The sequence below is a fragment of the Brienomyrus brachyistius genome, chromosome 25, assembly GCF_023856365.1.
Source record: "Brienomyrus brachyistius isolate T26 chromosome 25, BBRACH_0.4, whole genome shotgun sequence".
Classification (NCBI taxonomy): Eukaryota; Metazoa; Chordata; class Actinopteri; order Osteoglossiformes; family Mormyridae; genus Brienomyrus; species Brienomyrus brachyistius.
Genome location: NC_064557.1, coordinates 12,419,794 through 12,439,847, shown reverse-complemented (window position 1 = coordinate 12,439,847; position 20,054 = coordinate 12,419,794). Strand labels below are relative to the sequence as shown.

General features: G+C 43.1%; 1 protein-coding gene across 1 annotated transcript in view; it reads right to left on the bottom strand.

Annotated features, from left to right (window-relative positions):
- LOC125720285 (uncharacterized) overlaps positions 1 to 18,803 on the bottom strand; it is a 31,396-nt gene extending 12,593 nt beyond the window's left edge. Inside the window, exons 1-13 of the mRNA XM_048995491.1 lie at positions 18,649 to 18,803; positions 17,279 to 17,605; positions 17,037 to 17,072; positions 16,603 to 16,863; positions 5,888 to 6,019; positions 4,208 to 4,531; positions 3,966 to 4,001; positions 3,528 to 3,788; positions 3,208 to 3,336; positions 2,891 to 2,973; positions 2,433 to 2,477; positions 1,782 to 1,800; positions 1,101 to 1,184 (exon numbers count right to left, since the gene is read on the bottom strand). Coding sequence (XP_048851448.1) covers positions 1,101 to 1,184; positions 1,782 to 1,800; positions 2,433 to 2,477; positions 2,891 to 2,973; positions 3,208 to 3,336; positions 3,528 to 3,788; positions 3,966 to 4,001; positions 4,208 to 4,531; positions 5,888 to 6,019; positions 16,603 to 16,863; positions 17,037 to 17,072; positions 17,279 to 17,605; positions 18,649 to 18,712 — 1,801 coding nt within the window. The 5' untranslated portion in view covers positions 18,713 to 18,803. The remainder of the gene's footprint in view (positions 1 to 1,100; positions 1,185 to 1,781; positions 1,801 to 2,432; positions 2,478 to 2,890; positions 2,974 to 3,207; positions 3,337 to 3,527; positions 3,789 to 3,965; positions 4,002 to 4,207; positions 4,532 to 5,887; positions 6,020 to 16,602; positions 16,864 to 17,036; positions 17,073 to 17,278; positions 17,606 to 18,648) is intronic.
- Between the last annotated feature and the right edge of the window lie 1,251 nt (positions 18,804 to 20,054).

Below are 20,054 nucleotides of genomic sequence, written 5' to 3'. Positions count from 1 at the left end.
AGGCTCTCAGATTTCTCCTGAAGTCCACTATCATCTCCTTGGTTTTAGATATATTCAATTCCTGGTTATTACTGTTACACCATTGCTTCAGCTACTGAACCTCCTCCCTGTAGGCTGAGTCATCATTGTTGTCAGTCAGTCCTACAATGGTGGTGGCTGTTTGGAGGGCTGTTATGGCATCCTCTGTAGACCTGTTTGCCCTGTATGCAAACTGATGTGGGTCGGTGACAGCTGCAATAGTGACCATAATATGAGGCTTGATGAGTCTTTCCAAGCAGTTGGCGATGATGGGAGTTAAAGCAACTGGGCGGTAGTCATTCAGGCAGCTCACTGCGCTGCTCTTCTTTTGCAGTGAAACTACAATATAGACTGCAGGTCAGAACTACAGACTGCAGTAGCGAGAGGTTGAAGATGGTTGTGAAAACCTCCGCTAACTGGTCTGCACATGCCTTAAGTCCCCTCCCTGTAACTGCATCTGGACCAGCTGCTTTCCTCATGTTGACTCTGCGCAAGGTGGTTCTGACCTGATGTTGCTGCAGCTGGATGGGGGCGTCGACCCTTTTTGGAAGAGCAGGTTGAGTGTGGGCCATACTGTTGTGTTGGTTGTTACATTAAGACTAGACTTCTGCAATTCTCTACTAGCAGACTGTGCAGTCAGACCAACGCAGAAGATTCCAAATGCAGCAGCATATCCAATATTCATTGGCCTAAACATTCTCATGTCACACCCTCCTTTTCTCCCTTCACTGGCCCCGATTGGCTATTTAAACTAATTCAGGTCCTTGGTGCTGGTTTACAGGTCCATCAATGTCTGGGCACCCTCAAGACTTATGGTATGTCCCATCTTGCCCCTTCGATTACCAAACCAATGCCTGTTGAAGCTCCCTGTGACACACGAGAGGAGTCATCCAAATAGTCATCCAGATTGTGAGCTTTCCTGACCATGGGATGAGCTGCTGAAAGACACCCAGTCATCAGCTTCCTCTCTACCTTCAAGACACGCCTTCAGCCATCTGCCCCATGAATTTCCCCACTAGCCTGATGCTTCTCCTGTGTTCCTTGAATATTCTTATGTTGCACTTCTGGTCCTTATTTGGTTCTTATTTTGTTAGAAGTTGTTATGTAGTTCCTGCTCCTGTCTTGCTTCCACATGGACCTGGGTATTGAGCTGTACTTTTGTAGGCCTGCAGAGATTAGTTGACGTAGTCATTGATGTTGACACTGAAAATTCATTGACATCAATATTTCAAATCAACACGTAATTTTTTTCATTTTAATGAAATAACCTTTTTTATTTCTAAAATGCTCCAATTCATTATAAATGTTTCCTTTTAATATCACCACATAATTATGGGTGCAGCTCAAAAAATCACAAAACATAAAGGTTGTAGGTGTGAGGTTACACTCCTGCCCTCTGAGTCAGCATGTTGTCCATCACGCAATGATGAAGAAAAGGCAAAAGTGCCTGTGAGTGATCTGTGACCATTACATGAGGGCAGTCAGTGTGGAGGGGTGTGGCCCAGTGCAGCACAGAGTGGGGGGGGGGGCACTGGAAGACTGCTGAAGACAGTGTGAAGCCTGCACCTTCACCCACATGTGAAACAGCGGCGTGACCATGAGCTCGACCCCCCCCCCACCACCACAGCGAGAAACATGCGACGTGTCTCAGAAACCACATGTAGGCGAGCAGAGCAGATGGGGGGGCGAAGACAGCACACACTGAAAATTAGGTCATTCTGGGGGAGGGGGGGATCCAATGTACATTAACACGGACCCCTTACACACGCTGGTGAATGTAACACGCCTGACACACAGATCCATGCGGCGTGTAACAGGCTACATGTCTGCCGGGGCTGTGACCCTCCTTCAGAGCTGCTCCCCATTTATACCCTCAGGATTGTAGCCAACTGACTCGGGGAAATAAGACCTGGTTTAGGTTTGGGGTCTGAAATTTGGCAGCATCAGACTCTTAACCTGCATTAACCTGCAGTTACAGGCTACAGGGTGTAAAACACAGAGATTGTTCACCAGGACACTGAATACCTGTATAACAGCGGCAGTCTGCTGTTTTTCTGGATGAAAAGTCACATAAGAAACTAGGGTAAGAAATAAGTTATGAACAACATCAATATTGGAATAAACCTTTTATTTTTATTAAAAAGCAAGTAAATAACGATACTATTAATCCACGGAGAGCTGTTTTATTTGGCTGATGTTCCCCAGCCATCCAGTTTTTGCAGTGATACGGGGATTGTATAAATGCTTATGCAACAATAACACTTAACATTACTGTACTGCCCCCTAGTGTCAGGGAGTTCTGAGCAATTATCCCCGGTGTACAGGCTCAGAGGTTACCATTGCCTGGACACCTCCTCCGTGTACGTGATGGCAGTGAGCAAGGAGTCCCGTGTCCGGCTCAGAGTCTGTCCCCCGCTGTCCCCATCTCTGGCAGCCGCTGTTCTCATACATCCTGGATGCTGGACAGGAAAGCCGAGGGATTCAGGGAAAATGCCACATGATCAGTAACAATGATGTGGGGAAACTTCATCTAGACCGACAATCCATGGATCAGCATTTATTCAAATATAAATCTCTATGTCATATTTAGTCATTTTCTGTTTAACCATCACCTTTGAGTGACATGCATATAATAAAGTGAGAATTTCATCATTCATTCAGTAGTAAAATATTGATAACTTCACCTCTTACACAAATTTCACCAAAATCAATAAATAGTTCATTACAAGTTTGGAGTACTTCATACAACTGAGGTATAATATGAGCAGCATATTGCTAGATTAAACACAGATGAGGTTTTATGCAGCCATTAAGAGGAAAGCCGTAATTTCCAGAATGTACAGGTAACATTCACTGAAGGTCATGCACAGACCTGCTTGAGGGAGCATCTGGGGTTTACAGGAGCTGGGATGTAGACACCAACACTTAGTGTGGAATCAGGAGGACCATCAGAAGCTGTGTAGAACATGCCCACACATGCACATCATTTTAATGTGGTGTAGCACCCTGCACTACATATTCTGTTTAATTCAGGTATCACTCTACTTCTATGCAGTACATATATCAGCCTAATACATATGTGTGAAATTTAGCTCACACTCCTCAACCTAAACCACTCAATTAGTGTTTGAGTGAGATAATAAACAACAAATAGTGATTGATCACACTGTTAATGCTGAACATTCTTACCTTTAACTTCCCTGCATTTTTTGGTGTTATATGTAAGACAAATGAGTCCAATCATTAGCATCACAGCTGTAGGGATCAACACTGCAGGTATAGCAGGTATAATGTACATCCTGGGCATTGGTGAAGGTCCTGAACAAACAAGGAGATTCACTCAGTTAGTCTGTAAGTGTTGCTACTTTGCTCTCCTTTAACGGGGCCCCAAGTCAAATGGTACTTCAATGCACTGTGTACCTTTACATGGATGTGTTTACAGTAAAGAAGTTGTGTTGGTGTTCAGCAGCAGCGGCAGAACCTGTGGGACCCTCTGCTCTGAGACCTACCCAGCTCAGCACACAGCTGTTTGATGTTCCCCTCTGCAGCCTCTTCGCTGACTGGGTTGGTGGCCACACAGCTGTAGGCAGGACTGTCCTCCCAGATCTCCAGGGAGAGAGACAGGCTGGTGCTGAGGTCAGGGCTGCTGGTTTGGTTCAGTGTCTCGGTCCCTCTGTACCAGGACAGGGTGACGTCTCTCCCGTTCTCCACAGAACACAGAACCCAGCAGCTCCTACTGGCTGAAGGTCGGACTGATGAGGGACTGGATGCTGGAGATGTGAGGAGGAGAGAGAGAGACGCGTCACATGGGCAGTGTAGTGTCATGCTAAATATAATAAATGTGAGCGTGAATCACAGAGACGCCTCAAAGGAGCCCCGTCATGTGATCAGATCTCTCAGACAGGAAGAGCAGATCAGGTGTAGGTCAGTATCAGACAGACGGTCACCTTGTAAGGATGTTATGTGCGGCCTGTTCACTGGATCTGTGGATAAACAGGAGAGCAGATTATCTACAGACCTGCTGAGAGAGCAGGCTTATGGCAATAAGGAGAATGGGTCAGAACCAGAACGAGACCGGAAGGAATAAAGATACCAGAGTGAACAGGGAGTTTAACCTTTATTAGACTGGAACGGGAAAGACATATAAAAATGTAATGAAGTATTAAGATGATAATTCAGTAACACTTACAGTATATTTCTAGATTAAATTCTCTCTTCAGTACTTGTCCATTTATGATCTGTAACTGGTAAATCCCAGCATCACTGGTGCTGATGTTTGTGATGCTGAGAGATCCAGTCTGTGGGTCCAGCTGCAGCCGCCCTCTGAATCTCTCACTGATGTTGGTTTCAATCCTCCCATAAACCGATTTGGCTATTTTTGTGGCAGTATTATATGTCCACACTATAATGGAAGCATTAGCTATAAAGGAGTCAGTAAAATCACTATGTAGAGTAACACTGTTCTCCAGTCTCCCTCTGATGGTCACTGTCCTCCCTTCCTGACCCAGCAGCCCTGAAATCACACAGGTGACACGTTACACTCATATAATGTTACTGTGAATGTTACATGTCACATGAATGTATTTTTTTAAATTTACAAAAACTCCTGTATACTAAATGCAATATCGGTCGGGGCCCATGAGGCGGCCAAGCCAAGCTATTGGATGAAGTAATTTCACAAATGCACACGAATTTGTGAATGTGGAGTTTCCTTGTTTTTGTAACGTTTTAACAGAGTAAATACAGAGAAGACCTGTGAATAACAGGTGAATATCGAACCCACTGCTAACTTCACCCCAGTCTTTTATACATACTGTAGCAGGCTTAACGACGGGCAATCGTTAAGACAATATGCTTCGTGATTATCAGGTCAGGTCCGGTCAGATTTGGAAGCCTGCATTGATGCAGCGCATTGCCACACAGACCACACAGCGAAACTCCTCAGGATCCTGGCCAGTGACCCCCCAGGCAGACACATGGTCCAGTCTCACCCTCCAGAGATGGTCATACATCTGCTGCATCCGGGTGTTACGTGGGCATCCCCTTGGCCTTGGTCCAGCCATCAGGGCCTCAACAGTGAGGATCCTGCGAGCCGGATCACCCTCAGGGAAACGCGCCACATGGCCGTAGTGCCGTAAATGACGCTTCCTCACAATGCGGGTAATGTGCTTCATTCGGGACTACTCTAGCAACCGCTCATTCAACACAAAGTCAAACCAGCGGTACCCAAGGATTCTCTGAAGAGACACAGGAGGAGTCCAGTCTTCATCTCTGCTCACTGGATAGCGTCCATGTCTCACAGCCATACAGCAAGACAGGGAGCACCAGGACTCCAAAGACTTGGACCATAGTCTTAAACCTACCTATATTTTATTTATAGATTAAGGACTTACAGAAACTGAAAAAAATCACTCATTTAAATTTGACCAAAAATACAAATCATAGCACATTTCAACATCTTGATTACGTATTTTTTAAGTGTCATTTCACAGATATTTAACTTTTTAGTTCAATTTAACTGGATAAAATCACTGCTAAATATATTTGGATGGAATTAATATTGAAATGAGAAAAAAAACATGAAACAGTAAAAACATCTTAAAGGTTTCTTGCGAAACTATTGCTTCACAATATAAAATTGGCCTAGAAAATGTTGTAATTCTCTATCAAAACGTTTTTTCTAGGGTTAAAAAAACAAATTTTGAATGCATCTGTAATTTTAAAACTGAAGTAGCAGATGCATAGCATGAGTTTACATTCGGTAAAACAGCACCATCACTTTCATTGTAAACACGGTAGTTTTGACCATAGTAATTCACCAGCAGCCGCAAATCAGGCTTTTCCAGGGGATGTATGTGAGGAAACTTACCTGGTATCAGGAGTATAAGCAAGTATCCCACTTCAAACGTTCTGCTACATTTCAAAGACATGATACATTGTTCAGTTGATATAGCACAGTAAGTAAGCAACCAAGCATGCGCGGTTAATTTCACTCCGCATTTTTAAATATATATTGTTCTGTTGTTCTGTCTGTTCAAGAAAAACTAGTAATGCAGTTTTCAAGCCTTCCATAACCCAAAAGAAAATAGTTCATATCTACTGATCGTATCAAGCATCTGTACGAATTGCAGTGTTTTTTTTTTCCTTTCTGTTCTGTGGGTGGGGCCATATTCAAATCTTCGAATTTTCAGAAAATGAGGATGCACTGTGTGTGTACCATCAATTTAACAATCTACAAGGGCTTTGCAACGATTATTGATTATTAAATTTATGTTGCAGATTGATTCTCACTAAAATCCTACGTTTTTTTATGGGATGATAGTCGGTGGACTATGTGGGTGATTTTTCCACACCCTACATCCTCCCATAGGGATTGTTTGACCATGTTTGGGGATTTACAAGTAAAACAAACCAGAAACACTCACATATACAGAAAACACAAAATGGGCTGAGAAGGGATGTTATTTTTTGTGAAAACAGAAAACTATTAACTGTAATACGTTTGGAGAGAGAATGTCACACACAGATGACTGAAAACCTGTTTAAAAAACCCTTCTCTCAATCTGTATTAACAGCACCACATGGCATGAATTCACCATCAACTGGTGTCTTGTTAATCATTTAGATGGCTTTTGTCTATATTAACAAACATTTTTGAGAAAGTGGGGTCAGTCAGTCCATTGTGCAATTGGGGCTGAGGGCCATGAACAAGAGCCCAGTGGTGACATCATGTTAGCCACAGAATTTGAACCAACAACCTTCTGATCACGAGCATCCCAAGCCACTGATCCACAAGCCAGCTTCACTCTTACTTAAATCAAAGAATGTGCAGACATCAGTTTCGCATGCAAGTACAGACAAGCTACTGTTGCATTCCATATGTGCAACAAGACAAGAAGATCAAGTCAAGTTTCAACACGTGACGCTCCAAACATTCACTTTTGGAGAGACTTTTATAAAGCTTGTTATCACCATGATTCAGTGACTGGTGATTTAGGCTTGGGCAGAAATGGGCAAAAATACATCTAAATATCTTATTTATACATGCATCGAAATAAAATACGAAATACAGCCAACAAGCGAGGAATCAAAATAAACTACAGTATTCTGTACATCACCAATACATTTCACGCACTTGTATTCCATTATCAGCGTCTTCATTCTCAAGCGCACTGACTCAAATGGCCAAGCATGAGAGCAACGTTTTTTCACTGCTTAGCAAGACACAATGCAAATGTGAAACAAAGCAAAAGATCAAATGCTGAAATATCTTTAATATACGTCAATTACTCATGCGAACATTCGGATAATGGTAAGTCAATCGAATAAAAAAGTAATAATGATAAACCTAAAAAGATTTGTTTTTTTTTTGTTGCAATTTGATTGACAATATCTGCTTCCTTTTATGCACCACAGATGCAACATTTTCACTCAGCAACATCTTAAACTTTAGACACGAATAGGTCTGAATGGAGCTTGAAACTCTTTTGGTTCAACACAAGTGAGCAACTGTTGGCCCTTTTCACCATTCATTAAATGTCTGACAAACTCCTTTTCTTTGCACAAGCATTTTGCATGCATGACACATTACGTTATGGATAAAGTCTTTCTTATGTTTTCAAAATACAAAAAAAAATAAAAAATCTAAATATTTGAATACAAATCATATCATTTTAATGAAGTAAATCAAACACAGCTTACAAAATACAATTGTCAGGCGATCCCCCAAAGGGAAGGACGGACCCAGAATTGCGGGACAGAACGGTCTTTATTAGATCGAACAAGCAGAGGAGTTTGAAGGGGCGAGATGTGAATCGTGGTCGTGGGCGAAAGCTGGGGTCGACAGCCGGGGTGGTCAGTCCTACAAACAAGCACGAGGCACGGAGACAAGGGGAAGGGGAGACGCGAAGTCCAGGGGCAAGCAGGGCAGGCAGGACGGGAGACTCAGGAGCGGGATTGGGTCTGGGGAAGGAAGGCAGACAGGGTGAGGAGCACACAACAGGCAGACGGACCAGGCGAGGAATCAGGGGATGGCACGAGACAAGAAAGCGCTTGGTATTGCTATGGGGCATAAGGAAATACTTCGCGATGAGAGATCGCGCACTTTCCGCTTATATAGCGCTCCCGTGCGGAGCCTAACTGGCTGCTCTCCGATTAACCACGCCCGGGAGGCGTGACAACAATTTTGTATTTAAAATGCATATTTTTAATACATGTATCAGAAATACTGCCCATGCAAAGGCCTAGGGAAGCCAAACTGCAATATACATATAATTAACTGAGAAACCCAATTACAGTCTGACTGGAGTTCAGCCCATCAAAGGTTATAATCGAGTGGCTGTCTGATCATGGAAGTGATCTAAATCTTCTGGATAATTCATGAGATGTGGTGGGTTACATATTAACAATGTATAACCCTTTTTATAAATTCACGATCTTTATAATGGCACTTTGTGTCAGTAGCTCAATTGCAGAGGGTTTTTTTTTCCTTTGAAGGGAAGTGGTTTGGGGGCTTCTGTCAGGCTACAGTTTCAGAGAATCTCATGGTTCCTCTACAGACAAAGGCCTTCTGACCTCATTGCACTCACGCTTGCTTTTTCAGGCTGCAGTGTACAGCGTCGGCGGTCTGGAGAAACGTGTCTCACTTCCACTGAGGCTTCTGGATTATGCGACCCCCCTCCCTCCACAACCTGCATCTGTACCTTCATTTCATGCTCAGGCACTTGGGGTCCCACTAACAACTATCCAGAGAAGTGATGAACCACTTCCCATATACTGCTACCAAACCATATGCTGTACTGTACGAATACAATAATGTTACTAATAAATCACATTTATGTACATTACTCTTATGATACTGGGTTACAGACAGCCATCACAGCCATTATATAGTAATAACAAACATTATAATTGTATAATCATGTAATGTTTGTTTTTAATGTATATTAAAAACTGTTAAGGGATGTTAGGATGTTGTAGTGTACTTGTATGCTGCTTATGAATGTTCTATGAATGCATTATGAATGTGCACTGAATGTTCTATAAATGCATAATGAATGCATTATGAAGGTGCACTTAGTATAAAGTGTTACCAAATAAACTAAGGCTTGCATGTGCAGCTTTTTAGCATGGTTTGCCCTTTTAATAATCTTCGCTCTGGCGGTGGTGAATTGAGCTCACCGTGGTGCCGGTGGACATGCTGAAGCATGTTCATTGTGTTATTTGTGTATGTTATCAGTCTTTTACAATGTTTGCAAGCAGTTTGATGCCTTGTCTGTGCTTTTCTAGCCATTTCGGTTACCAATGTATTTGAATATGCAGTGACATCTGACATCGAAAAATGAAATGTAATATTACATCAGTTTTTCTGTTTAGTAAAGTACCGTGAAGTACTCCTAAATTAGCGATTAATTTTCCATATCAGCCGGTTTAAATCGTCCTACATTTACATCGATTTTTAACCGATTCGCAATTCCTCTTTACATGCCTATTAATCATAAACCACAAGGTATGAGAATCAGGATCATCCTGTTCTTATCGTGTAGCTCAAGTATGGTGTGACTGGTATTATTTCTACTTGTCTAAGATTCCGAAAACAGGCACCTTAACAGTTTCATTATGGAGTAGGCATGTCCAGCTACAGTTGGTTCCAGACACAAACCAGTAAATGGGCCTATTAAAACTATAAAAAATCACATATTGCAGGAAACCACAACCTGTGCCAAGATGGAGTGAATCCAGCTGTAATTCTCAGTGCTTACAGTTTGTATTCTTATGTGCTGAGTATGTGCTGGCTTCCAGTGCTGTCCTGTCTGCATGAATCCATCTGAGACCAGCCTCTGCTCCCCTCCCTTCCCTTTGGTTTATGATTAGCTCAGCTATTTGCCTGAGAAGCTCACTGTTGCTTCAATAAGCACCAGCCAGGATTTGCCAACTGAAAACCCCAGTTATTTGCTTCCATTGTGCCTCACAGATGATAAGCACACCTGTCACACATGGTGTAACAAGTCTCTTCTGTCTTTCAAGCTGTCAGCCCGTATGAGAGAGACCTTGTCAGCCACACTGATGTGGTTTGGTACCTCTACCAAGCACAGCCCCTCACCTTGGGCCGCAGTCTCCGCTTCCTATCTTCAGTGCAGACTCCTGCAGACGTTCACAGTGTGCCTGCAGGCCTGCGCTACAGCCAGTGTCTCTGATTCGTCCCGAAGTGAATAACTCCCCATGGCCGCTGCCTAAGCTCACAGCCTCAGCATCACTTTGGCTTCCTCCTGCATGATGCCTCTCTAGATCATCCAGTCACATGGCTTCTCCTACCACTATTTTGCTGATGACACCCAGATCTACTTGACCATCTCCTCTGACGTCACTATGGTCTCCACTCAGATATTTGCATGCCTGACACCTCCAGCTTAACCTTTCCAAGCCGAGCTTCTCATCTACCCTGCCAGTCCTACCATCCAGCATGACATCACTGTCCATGATCATCCACACTGTCCCCATCGAGGTCTTCCAGGAACCAATGCACGATGTTAGACACACAACAGCAGTCTCCCGATCCTGCAGTTTTACCTTGTATAACATCAGGAAGATTGGGCATTTTCTGACTGAGTGTGCAACTTAGCTTCTAGTCCAGGGCCTTGTTATCTCATGACTAGACTATTGCAACTCTCTACTAGCAGACTATGCTGTGAGAATGCAGATGATTCCAAATGCAGCAGCACATCTGATATTCATTAGCATAAATGTTCTCATCTCACACCCTCCATATCTCCACGCCTTGAGTCATCTGCCCCTTCAATTTCCCTACCAGCCTTGACACTGAAAATACGTTGAGATCTTTTTGAATTTTATTTTGCTCTGTCTTTGTCCTGCTCTGTGTTGCCCCATGGTCCTGGAGGAGCATTATCTCATTTCTCTATATACTGTGTGTATGGTTGAAATGACAATAAAACCTACTTGACTTGACTTGACTTTAAACGAATACATGATCTTTTAAATTTAAAAACATTAAATAAATTACAATATATGTTTCCTGTCAGTATCATCAAGTAATTATGTAGCTCAAATTATCACAGAACAAAAACAGAACACAGAACTGTTGTAAAGTTCTAATGGCAAACCTCAGCGGCACTAGCCCAGCAGATAAGCTAGGCTATGGCATTGCCAAGATCACAATAAGAGCACAAGCACATCTTTTTTGGTGTTTTATCAGTATTCTGCACATCTTACATACAGCGTACATCATTTTATTACCGTAACTCTCAACTCCAAACTCACAAACTTCCTTAAAACATCTGACTTGCCTGAAAGTGAGATATTAGGACTGTTGTTAACTTTTCGATGTAACACTATCTTATCTGGCCCCGACTCCAATTATGAATGACTTCTCCAGGCAAAATGAAAGTCATGTATTGCACTGGTCAGGTGGTACTGGTTACATACAACCAACCTGCGACCAATCAGCAACCAGCCACTAACGGACAGGAGAGTTTTGAAGACTTAAAAAGTCAACGACACGATTGTGTTCAAAATGTTGAAAACAGCATTAATTTACATTAGATCACCATATAACAACTGACCAATTAATATGATTCACTCCTGTTCACTTCTTCTTCCCGTTCCATCCCTGATGCATGATTAATATTGAAACTGGCTCCCATTCCGCGGGATTCTCAGAAAATTGTCAGCTCCTACTATGCACGAGCACCTGAAGAGGAAACACTCAGGCTCTACTCTGGGTGATGGACCGCCAGAGTAGGCAAAGCTACCATAAGTGCTGTCTATTCATATTCATTAAATTACCATTAGTATGAAGAGCTATTTCATATCTCAGATATTTCATATTTACAAAATCATATTTTCATATTTCACAGCTCTTATAGCAGTTGCTAAAGTGGCAGCACTATACTTATGCCAACGTGACTATGACAGCATGTACATTTGTAATGTGCTATTTGCATCTCTTGGACATCGCTTTGGACAAAAGCATCTGCCGTGTGAAATGTGAAGGTAATGTAAATGGTGTCTGTTTGCACCTTAAATGAAGGGAAACATGGAATACGTGTAGCACCTCCATGCTGCACCTGTCTAAGAGAGAAACACCATTCATCCCATCCCATGGAGACCTGGAGCCCCTCCCCAAGGCCAGGGGCACCCTGGACGGAATGCCGGCCCCTAGACGGTTCACACACCACACTTCACCTGACCGTATGTTCACACCGTGGGTGGAGAAAGCGTCAGTAATCGCTCTGGCCACCCTGTGCACAATGGTAGCGGATGCTGTCTGTCGTAGACCGAGTAGGCGGGGGACAAGGTTGCTCACAATGCAAGGTTCTGCAAAGCAAATAAATCTGTAGCTTATGTTTGTGCCGACTGCCGATAGGATATAATTTGTCAAAGCACATGTAATTACACCGACAAACACTGACGCTACAAGTAACGTTACCGACGATTTGCATTAATTTACATTCTATGGCATCCAAAAATAGTTTGCACTTCACCAGCTTGTCTGGATAACCAATAATTTCAAGCATCTTGGAATATGCATCTTTTTAAAAATTTTGACCCTGTGTAAAACACGCTTTAATGATATTGGCGAGATGTGCAAGTATAAAATACATGAACGTAAAATTAAAACGTGTAGGTAAGAATATGCATTCAACACCCTGGATAATGGATGTTAATAGAAACTTATAATACCAGTGTTGTTTACGTAGTTTTATATTGGGCTGCCTGGGTTCTGAACTCCCTACTTTGCTCCATTCACTTCGCTTGCTGCATGTCAGCCATATAATTATTCAGCGTATCAGACAAAACAATGAACCTCTCTGTTGAAATTTTCTAAAAATATTAATCCCAGTGTCTATGATTAAAAGCCAAAATATATTATCATACAACAACCAGTACAAACGCATTACAGGATGAAACCTTTACCCTTGAATTAGTATTAGTCTAGGAGACTGATGTCTGGGTGCAGCTTGACCTATAGCGTGCTAATGTGCACAGAGCCTGAGAGCCTGCACCTTCACCCACATGTGAAACAGCGGCGTGACCATGAGCTCGACCTCCCCCCCCCACCACAGCGAGAAACACGCAACGTGTCTCAGAAACCACACGGTAGTCGAGCAGAGCAGATGGGGGGGCCGAGGACAGCACACACTGAAACTGAGGCCATTCTGGGGGGAGGGGAGGTCCAATGTACATGAACACGGACCCCTTACACACGCTGGTGAATGTAACACGCCTGACACACAAATCCATGCGGCGTGTGACAGGCTACATGTTTGCCGGGGCTGTGACCCTCCTTCAGAGCTGCTCCCCGTTTATACCCTCAGGATTGTAGCCGACTGACTCGGGTAAATAAGACCTGGTTTAGGTTTGGGGTCTGAAATTTGGCAGCATCAGACTCCAGCATTAATGATGGATTTACATGGTCCTGCATTAACCTGCAGTCACAGGCAACAGGGTGTAAAACACAGAGATTGTTCACCAGGACACTGAATACCTGTATAACAGCGGCAGTCTGCTGTGTGTCTGTCCAGCTGCTATTTTGGTAAAAAAAGTTCTGGATGAAAAGTCACATAATAAACTAGGGTAAGAAATAAGTTATGAACAACATCAATATTCAAATAAACCTTTTGTTTTTATTAAAAGCCCAGTAAATAACGATACTATTAATCCACGGAGAGCTGTTTTATTTGGCTGATGTTCCCCAGCCATCCAGTTTTTGCAGTGATACAGGGATTGTATAAATGTTTATGCAACAATAAATGTACTTAACATTACTGTACTGCCCCCTAGTGTCAGGGAGTTCTGAGCAATTATCCCGGGTGTACAGGCTCAGAGGTTACCATTGCCTGGACACCTCCTCCGTGTACGTGATGGCAGTGAGCAGGGAGTCCCACTTCCAGCTCAGGGTCTGTCCCCCACTGTCCCCATCTCTGGCAGCTGCTGTTCTCATACATCCTGGATGCTGGACAGGAAGCCGAGGGATTCAGGGAAAATGCCATATGATCAGTAACAATGATGTGGGGAAACTTCATCTAGACCGACAATCCGTGTATCAGCATTTATTTAAATATAAATCTCTATGTCATATTTAGTCATTTTCTCTTTAACCATCACCTTTGAGTGACATTCATATAAAAATGTGAGAATTTCATCATTCATTCAGCAGTAAAATATTGACAACCTCTCACACATATTTCACCAAAATCAATGAATAGTTCATTACAAGTTTTGAGAACTTCATGGGGGGGGTGGGACAGCATGGTCTTCACTGAAGTTCATGCACAAACCTGCTTGAGGAGGGATCTGGGGTTTACAGGAGCTGGGATGTAGACACCAACACTCAGCGTGGAATTAGGAGGAGCTTCAGAAGCTGTGGAGAACATGCCCACACACACACACACACACACACACACACACACATGTGACATAGCACCCTGCACTACAGTGGATATAAAAAGTGCGCACACCCCTGTTAAAGTGCCAGGACTTTGGGGCATCACCATGAATAATTTCAAAACCTTTCCCATATTTAATGCAAATTGTAACCTGTACAATTCAATTGAAAAACAAACAAATCAGTTGGAGTAAAATTAATAAGTAAAAAACGTACAATAAGTCGGTTGTATAGGTGTGCACTCCCTGACACTAATACTTTGTTGAAGCACCTTTTCATTAAAGCATTCCGTCTTTTTGGGGACACACCTTCCATCAATCAAAGTGACTCTGATTAACCCCAAATAAAGTCCAGCTGTCCTAGTAGGATTTTCCTCACATTTACTCAGTTGCATCCTATAGCAAAAGCCGTGGTTCGCAGAAAACTTACAAAGCATCAAAGGGTCATCGCTGTTGAACAATATCAGTCAGGGGAATGGTATCAAAAAATCTCCGCAGCATTAGATATACCGTGGAACGCAGTGAAGACAGTCATCGGGAAGTGGAGAAAATATGGAACAGTGGCGTTATCAAGAGCATTAAACATTTCTTTTGAGTGCCTAAGACTTTCGCACAGTACTTGTATGCTTGGTGCAGAAACGACACTGTGCATCACGAAATGACACCATACCCACAGTGAAGCATGGTGGGGGCAGCATCATGCTTTGGGGGTGTTTTACTTCCACTGGAGGGAATTATGGACAGTTCCAAATACCAGTCAATTTTGGCCAAAAACCTTCAGGTGTTTGCTAGAAAGCTGAAGATGAATTTCCACTTTCAGTATGACACTGACCCCTCCAGTATACATCCAAACCAACATAAGAATAGTTTCGCCAAAGAAAATTAGTTTTGCAATGGCCCAGCACGGAGCCCAGGCCTAAATGCAACAGAAAATCCGTGGGGTGACCTGAAGAGGGCAGTGCACAAGAGATGCCCTCCCAATCTGACCGATCTGGAGTGATTTAGCAAGGAAAAGTGGGCAAACATTGAATGTGGTAATCAGTGTTAACATGCCACAGAACACAACAATGAAATGCGTCCGCTGCACTTAACCCCATATCTGACATCATCACATAGCAGGGGGCTGCTAATTCAACCCCCAGGAAGCAGTACCTTTCTCACTGTACCTCAGTGGTGCCTTGCTGGCCAGGCATTCAAACCAGCAATCTTTGAATGACAAGTGCACTTCTCTAACCATTAGGCCACCACTGCCCATTGCCGAGTCAAGATGTGACATGCTGATAGACTCCTCCCCTAAGACCGAATGCTGTAATTAAAGGTGCTTCGACAAAATATTAGTTTTAGGTGTGCACACTTATGCAACCAGCCAATTCTACATTAATTTTTGTACGTCCCCAAAAACGGGCCTTTTAACAGGGGTGTGCATACTTTTTATATCCACTGTACATATTCTGTTTAATTCAGGTATTACTCTACTAGTATGCAGTACATATAGAGTCAGGGGAAAAAATTATTTGAACCCCTGCTGATTTTGTAAGTTTGCCCACTAACAAAGAAATGATCAGTCTGTAAATTCAATGGTAGGTTTATTTGAACAGTGAGAGACAGAACAATAACAAAAAAATCCAGAAAAATGCATTTCAAAAAAGTTATAAATTAATTTGCATTTTCATGAATGAAATAAGTATTTGATCCCCTCTCAATCAGGAAGATTTCTGGCTTCCAGGCGTATTTTATACAGGTAATGAGCTGACAGTGGGAGCCCGTATAACTTTTTTGAAATGTACTTTTACATGATTAGTGTCTGAGTGAGATACATCAAATAGTGATTGATCACAGTGATAATGCTGAACATCCTTACCTTTAATTTCCCTGGATTTTTTGGTGTTATATGCCAGACAAATAAATCCAATCATTAGCATCACAGCTGTAGGGATCAACACTGCAGGTATAGCAGGTATAATGTACATCCTGGGCATTGGTGAAGGTCCTGAACAAACAAGGAGATTCATTCAGTTAGTCTGTAAGTGTTGCTACTTTGCTCTCCTTTAACAGGGCCCCAAGTCAAATGGTACTTTAATGCACTGTGTACCTTTACATGGATGTGTTTACAGTAAAAAAGCTGTGTTGGTGTCCAGCAGCAGCGGCAGACCCTGAGGGACCCTTTGCTCTGAGACCTACCCAGCTCAGCACACAGCTGTTTGATGTTCCCCTCTGCAGCCTCTTCGCTGACTGGGTTGGTGGCCACACAGCTGTAGGCAGGACTGTCCTCCCAGATCTCCAGGGGGAGAGACAGGCTGGTGCTGAGTTCAGGACTGCTAGTTTGGTTCAGTGTCTCGGTCCCTCTGTACCAGGACAGGGTGACGTCTCTCCCGTTCTCCACAGAGCACAGAACCCAGCAGCTCCCACTGGCTGAAGGTCGGACTGATGAGCGGCTGGATGCTGGAGATGTGAGGAGGAGAGAGATGCGTCACATGGGCAGTGTAGTGTCATGCTAAATGTAATAAATGTGAGCGTGAATCACAGAGATGCCTCAAAGGAGCCCCGTCATGCGATCAGATCTCTCAGACGGGAAGAGCAGATCAGGTGTAGGTCAGTATCAGACAGACGGTCACCTTGTAGGGATGTTATGTGCGGCCTGTTCACTGGATCTGTGGGTAAACAGGAGAGCAGATTATCTACAGACCTGCTGAGAGAGCAGGCTTATGGCAATAAGGAGAATGGGTCAGAACCTGAACGAGACTGGAAGGAAAAAAGATACCAGAGTGAACAGGGAGTTTAACCTTTATTAGACTGGAATGGGAAAATCATATAAAAAGGTAATGAAGTATTAAACTGATCATTTCATATCACTTACTGTATATGTTTAAATCAAATTCTTTCTTCAGTATGTGGTCCTTTATGATCTGTAACTGGTAAATGCCAGAGTCACTAGTGCTGATGTTTGTGATGCTGAGAGATCCAGTCTGTGGGTCCAGCTGCAGCCGCCCTCTGAATCTCTCACTCATGTTGGATTCAATCTTCCCATTAGCTGATTTAGCTATTGTTGGGGGTGGACTAGAAGTTCCAAATGTCCACACTATGAAAGAGTCATTCTGTAGTCCAGTAACACCAGTATGCAGAGTCACTTTGTTACCCAGTCTCTCTGTGATGGTCACTGTCTTCCCTTCCTGACCCAGCAGACCTGAAATCACACAAGCCACACCTTACACTCATATAATGTTACTGGCCACACCTACATTTATGAAGCCGGTTTATCTATCTTTATCTATCTATCGTTTCACCAGCATATCCTGCATGTCACTTTTTTGTTACAGAACCAGTCCTGTATATTAAATGCAATACCACCCCCCCCCCCACACACACACACACACAAAGTGAAATACAGAGATGGAAAGTTCAAGTCCAGAGAATACAAATCCAGAGGTTTTGTTTCAAGCGACCAGTTGAGTACAAAGACCTTTCCGCCTCTGGCCTGTTTGCTAAGCCGGCGCCCCATCAGAAGATGGCGCCCGCAGTGATCGCCTATGTGGCGTATCTGACCGCCCTGGACTAATGAAATGCATGATATGCGTTTACGAATGTTATTTTTTACAGTCTTTTATTCGGTTAAACGTTATTGTGACAGATGTCTGGCAGTCGTTACCATCGTCTCACGTCTAATCTTGTGCTTAAAAAACTGGTAGTCTACTAGATTTACTGGTACCTGATAGGCTGTGTGATCATCGCTTCAGTGCAAATATATTATAAATTTGACAAAAAACTACTAACCCCAAAACATTTCAGCGCTTGTTTTACGCGCTGTTTCACATATATTTGTAAAGTTCATTAGTTAGTTAAATTTATCTAGACAAAAATCACTGATAATTGGATTAGGATGGAATTCATTCTGAAATTACAAAGGAGAACTCGAAACAATAAAAACATCTTAATAGTTATACGCGAAACGAGTGTATAGAAAATGTAATATTCCTCCAAGGAGCGAAACTTTCTTGGCTTTCTCCTGTTCAATAATATGTTTTTTTTTCTAGGATTTAAAACTAATTTTGAATACATACGTATTTTTAAAACTAAAGCAGCAGATGATACATAAGACGAATTTACATTCGGCAAAACAGCATCATCGCTGTCAGTGTAAACACAGTCATTTTGACTATAGTAATTAACCAGCAACTGCAGATCAGGCTTTCCCAGGCTGTAATGTGAGATGTATGTGAGAAACCTTACCTGGCATCATCAGGAGAATAAGCAGGTATCCCGCTTCGAACTTTCTGCTACATTTCAAAGACATGATCAACTGAACAGTGAATATTTGACAGTAAGTTTAAACCGGCCAGGACTCACGGCTGATTTTGCGCATTTTCTTATTCAGTCATATTGCCGCTGTATGACTGTGGCGGTCCTGCCCCGCTCTTCCTATTAAAAGCGGTTTGCTGCATCAAACGCGGTTACGCAACAAAATATCTGCGAATTCCATTCGATACCAACGACCCAGCACTGCAGTCACTGTAATCAACAGGGCTATGCAGAGTTTAAATTCATAGAAATGGAAACTAATGGAAAGTAATGGTGGAATGATCAGCGGACCGATATTTTAGACTCAGTTATAAAAATGTACGATGCGAACCACGACTCTGATTGCCACCTTAACCACCTTCATCAGACAGCTTGTCCCAGATTGTCTCCATATGTCAGGACCTGTACATCTCACACCATCCATCCATCCAGCCACAATGGTGGCTGAAGCCTATCCTAGGAGGCACTGGGTATTAGACAATGTACAACCTGGATGGGATGACATTATAGTTGTCAGTTTAATTAGTAATTTCTAGTGTGAGTTTGCTTTGAGGCTTTAAACTTGTGATCCGTACCCCAAGCCAAGTGGAGGGTCATCTTTACCCATGACTGGTGACAGGTTCCAGCACTCTGCCTTTTCATTATCCTTTGGGAGGGCAGCTGCTACCTTACAGCCTAACATGTGCTTATGAGAAGGATGGATTTGTTTTGATATATGGAGAAATATCAGCAAGCCATGAAGGACAGATGATGCAATGTGGGTGTGACACGTCAGTGTGATAGCAGGTACCCTTCAGGGATGGAGGTACAACCCAGAGCCACAATCCTGACTTCCTGTTATGGCTGCAGGACACAGCTGAGCCCACCAGATCCAGAACCACAGTCCTCACTTCCTGTCATGGCTACAGGAGACTGCAAAATGGCATCCAAAGTACAGAGGAGCAGGTCCAACCTGGAGCCAACTGGCGCAACTTTAAAAAGCTTTAAACCAGCAACATTGAGCTCTACTCTACCCTTTTGCCAGAGTTCTCATAGTGTGAAAATTTAACGACTCGAAATGACGTCCCTTCCTGTATGTGGTCATGGTCATGTGACCAAAAAGCCTGCAGAACATTTTAGAACGAGTGAGCATCCACAGCGGCCCTTGGTAATGTTCATATTATCGGTGCAGGAACGTGCCGTATAAACAGGCATTACCATGGATAAGCACTGCCTGGGAATGGCTGTGTTAAGGCTCACATGCTGGCTGGCAGGTAGGCGTGCTGAACACTTCACTGCGATAATGTGCAGCTGCGGAGAGACGGGACAGAGCAGTGAGACATTTACTCAGCCCTGGA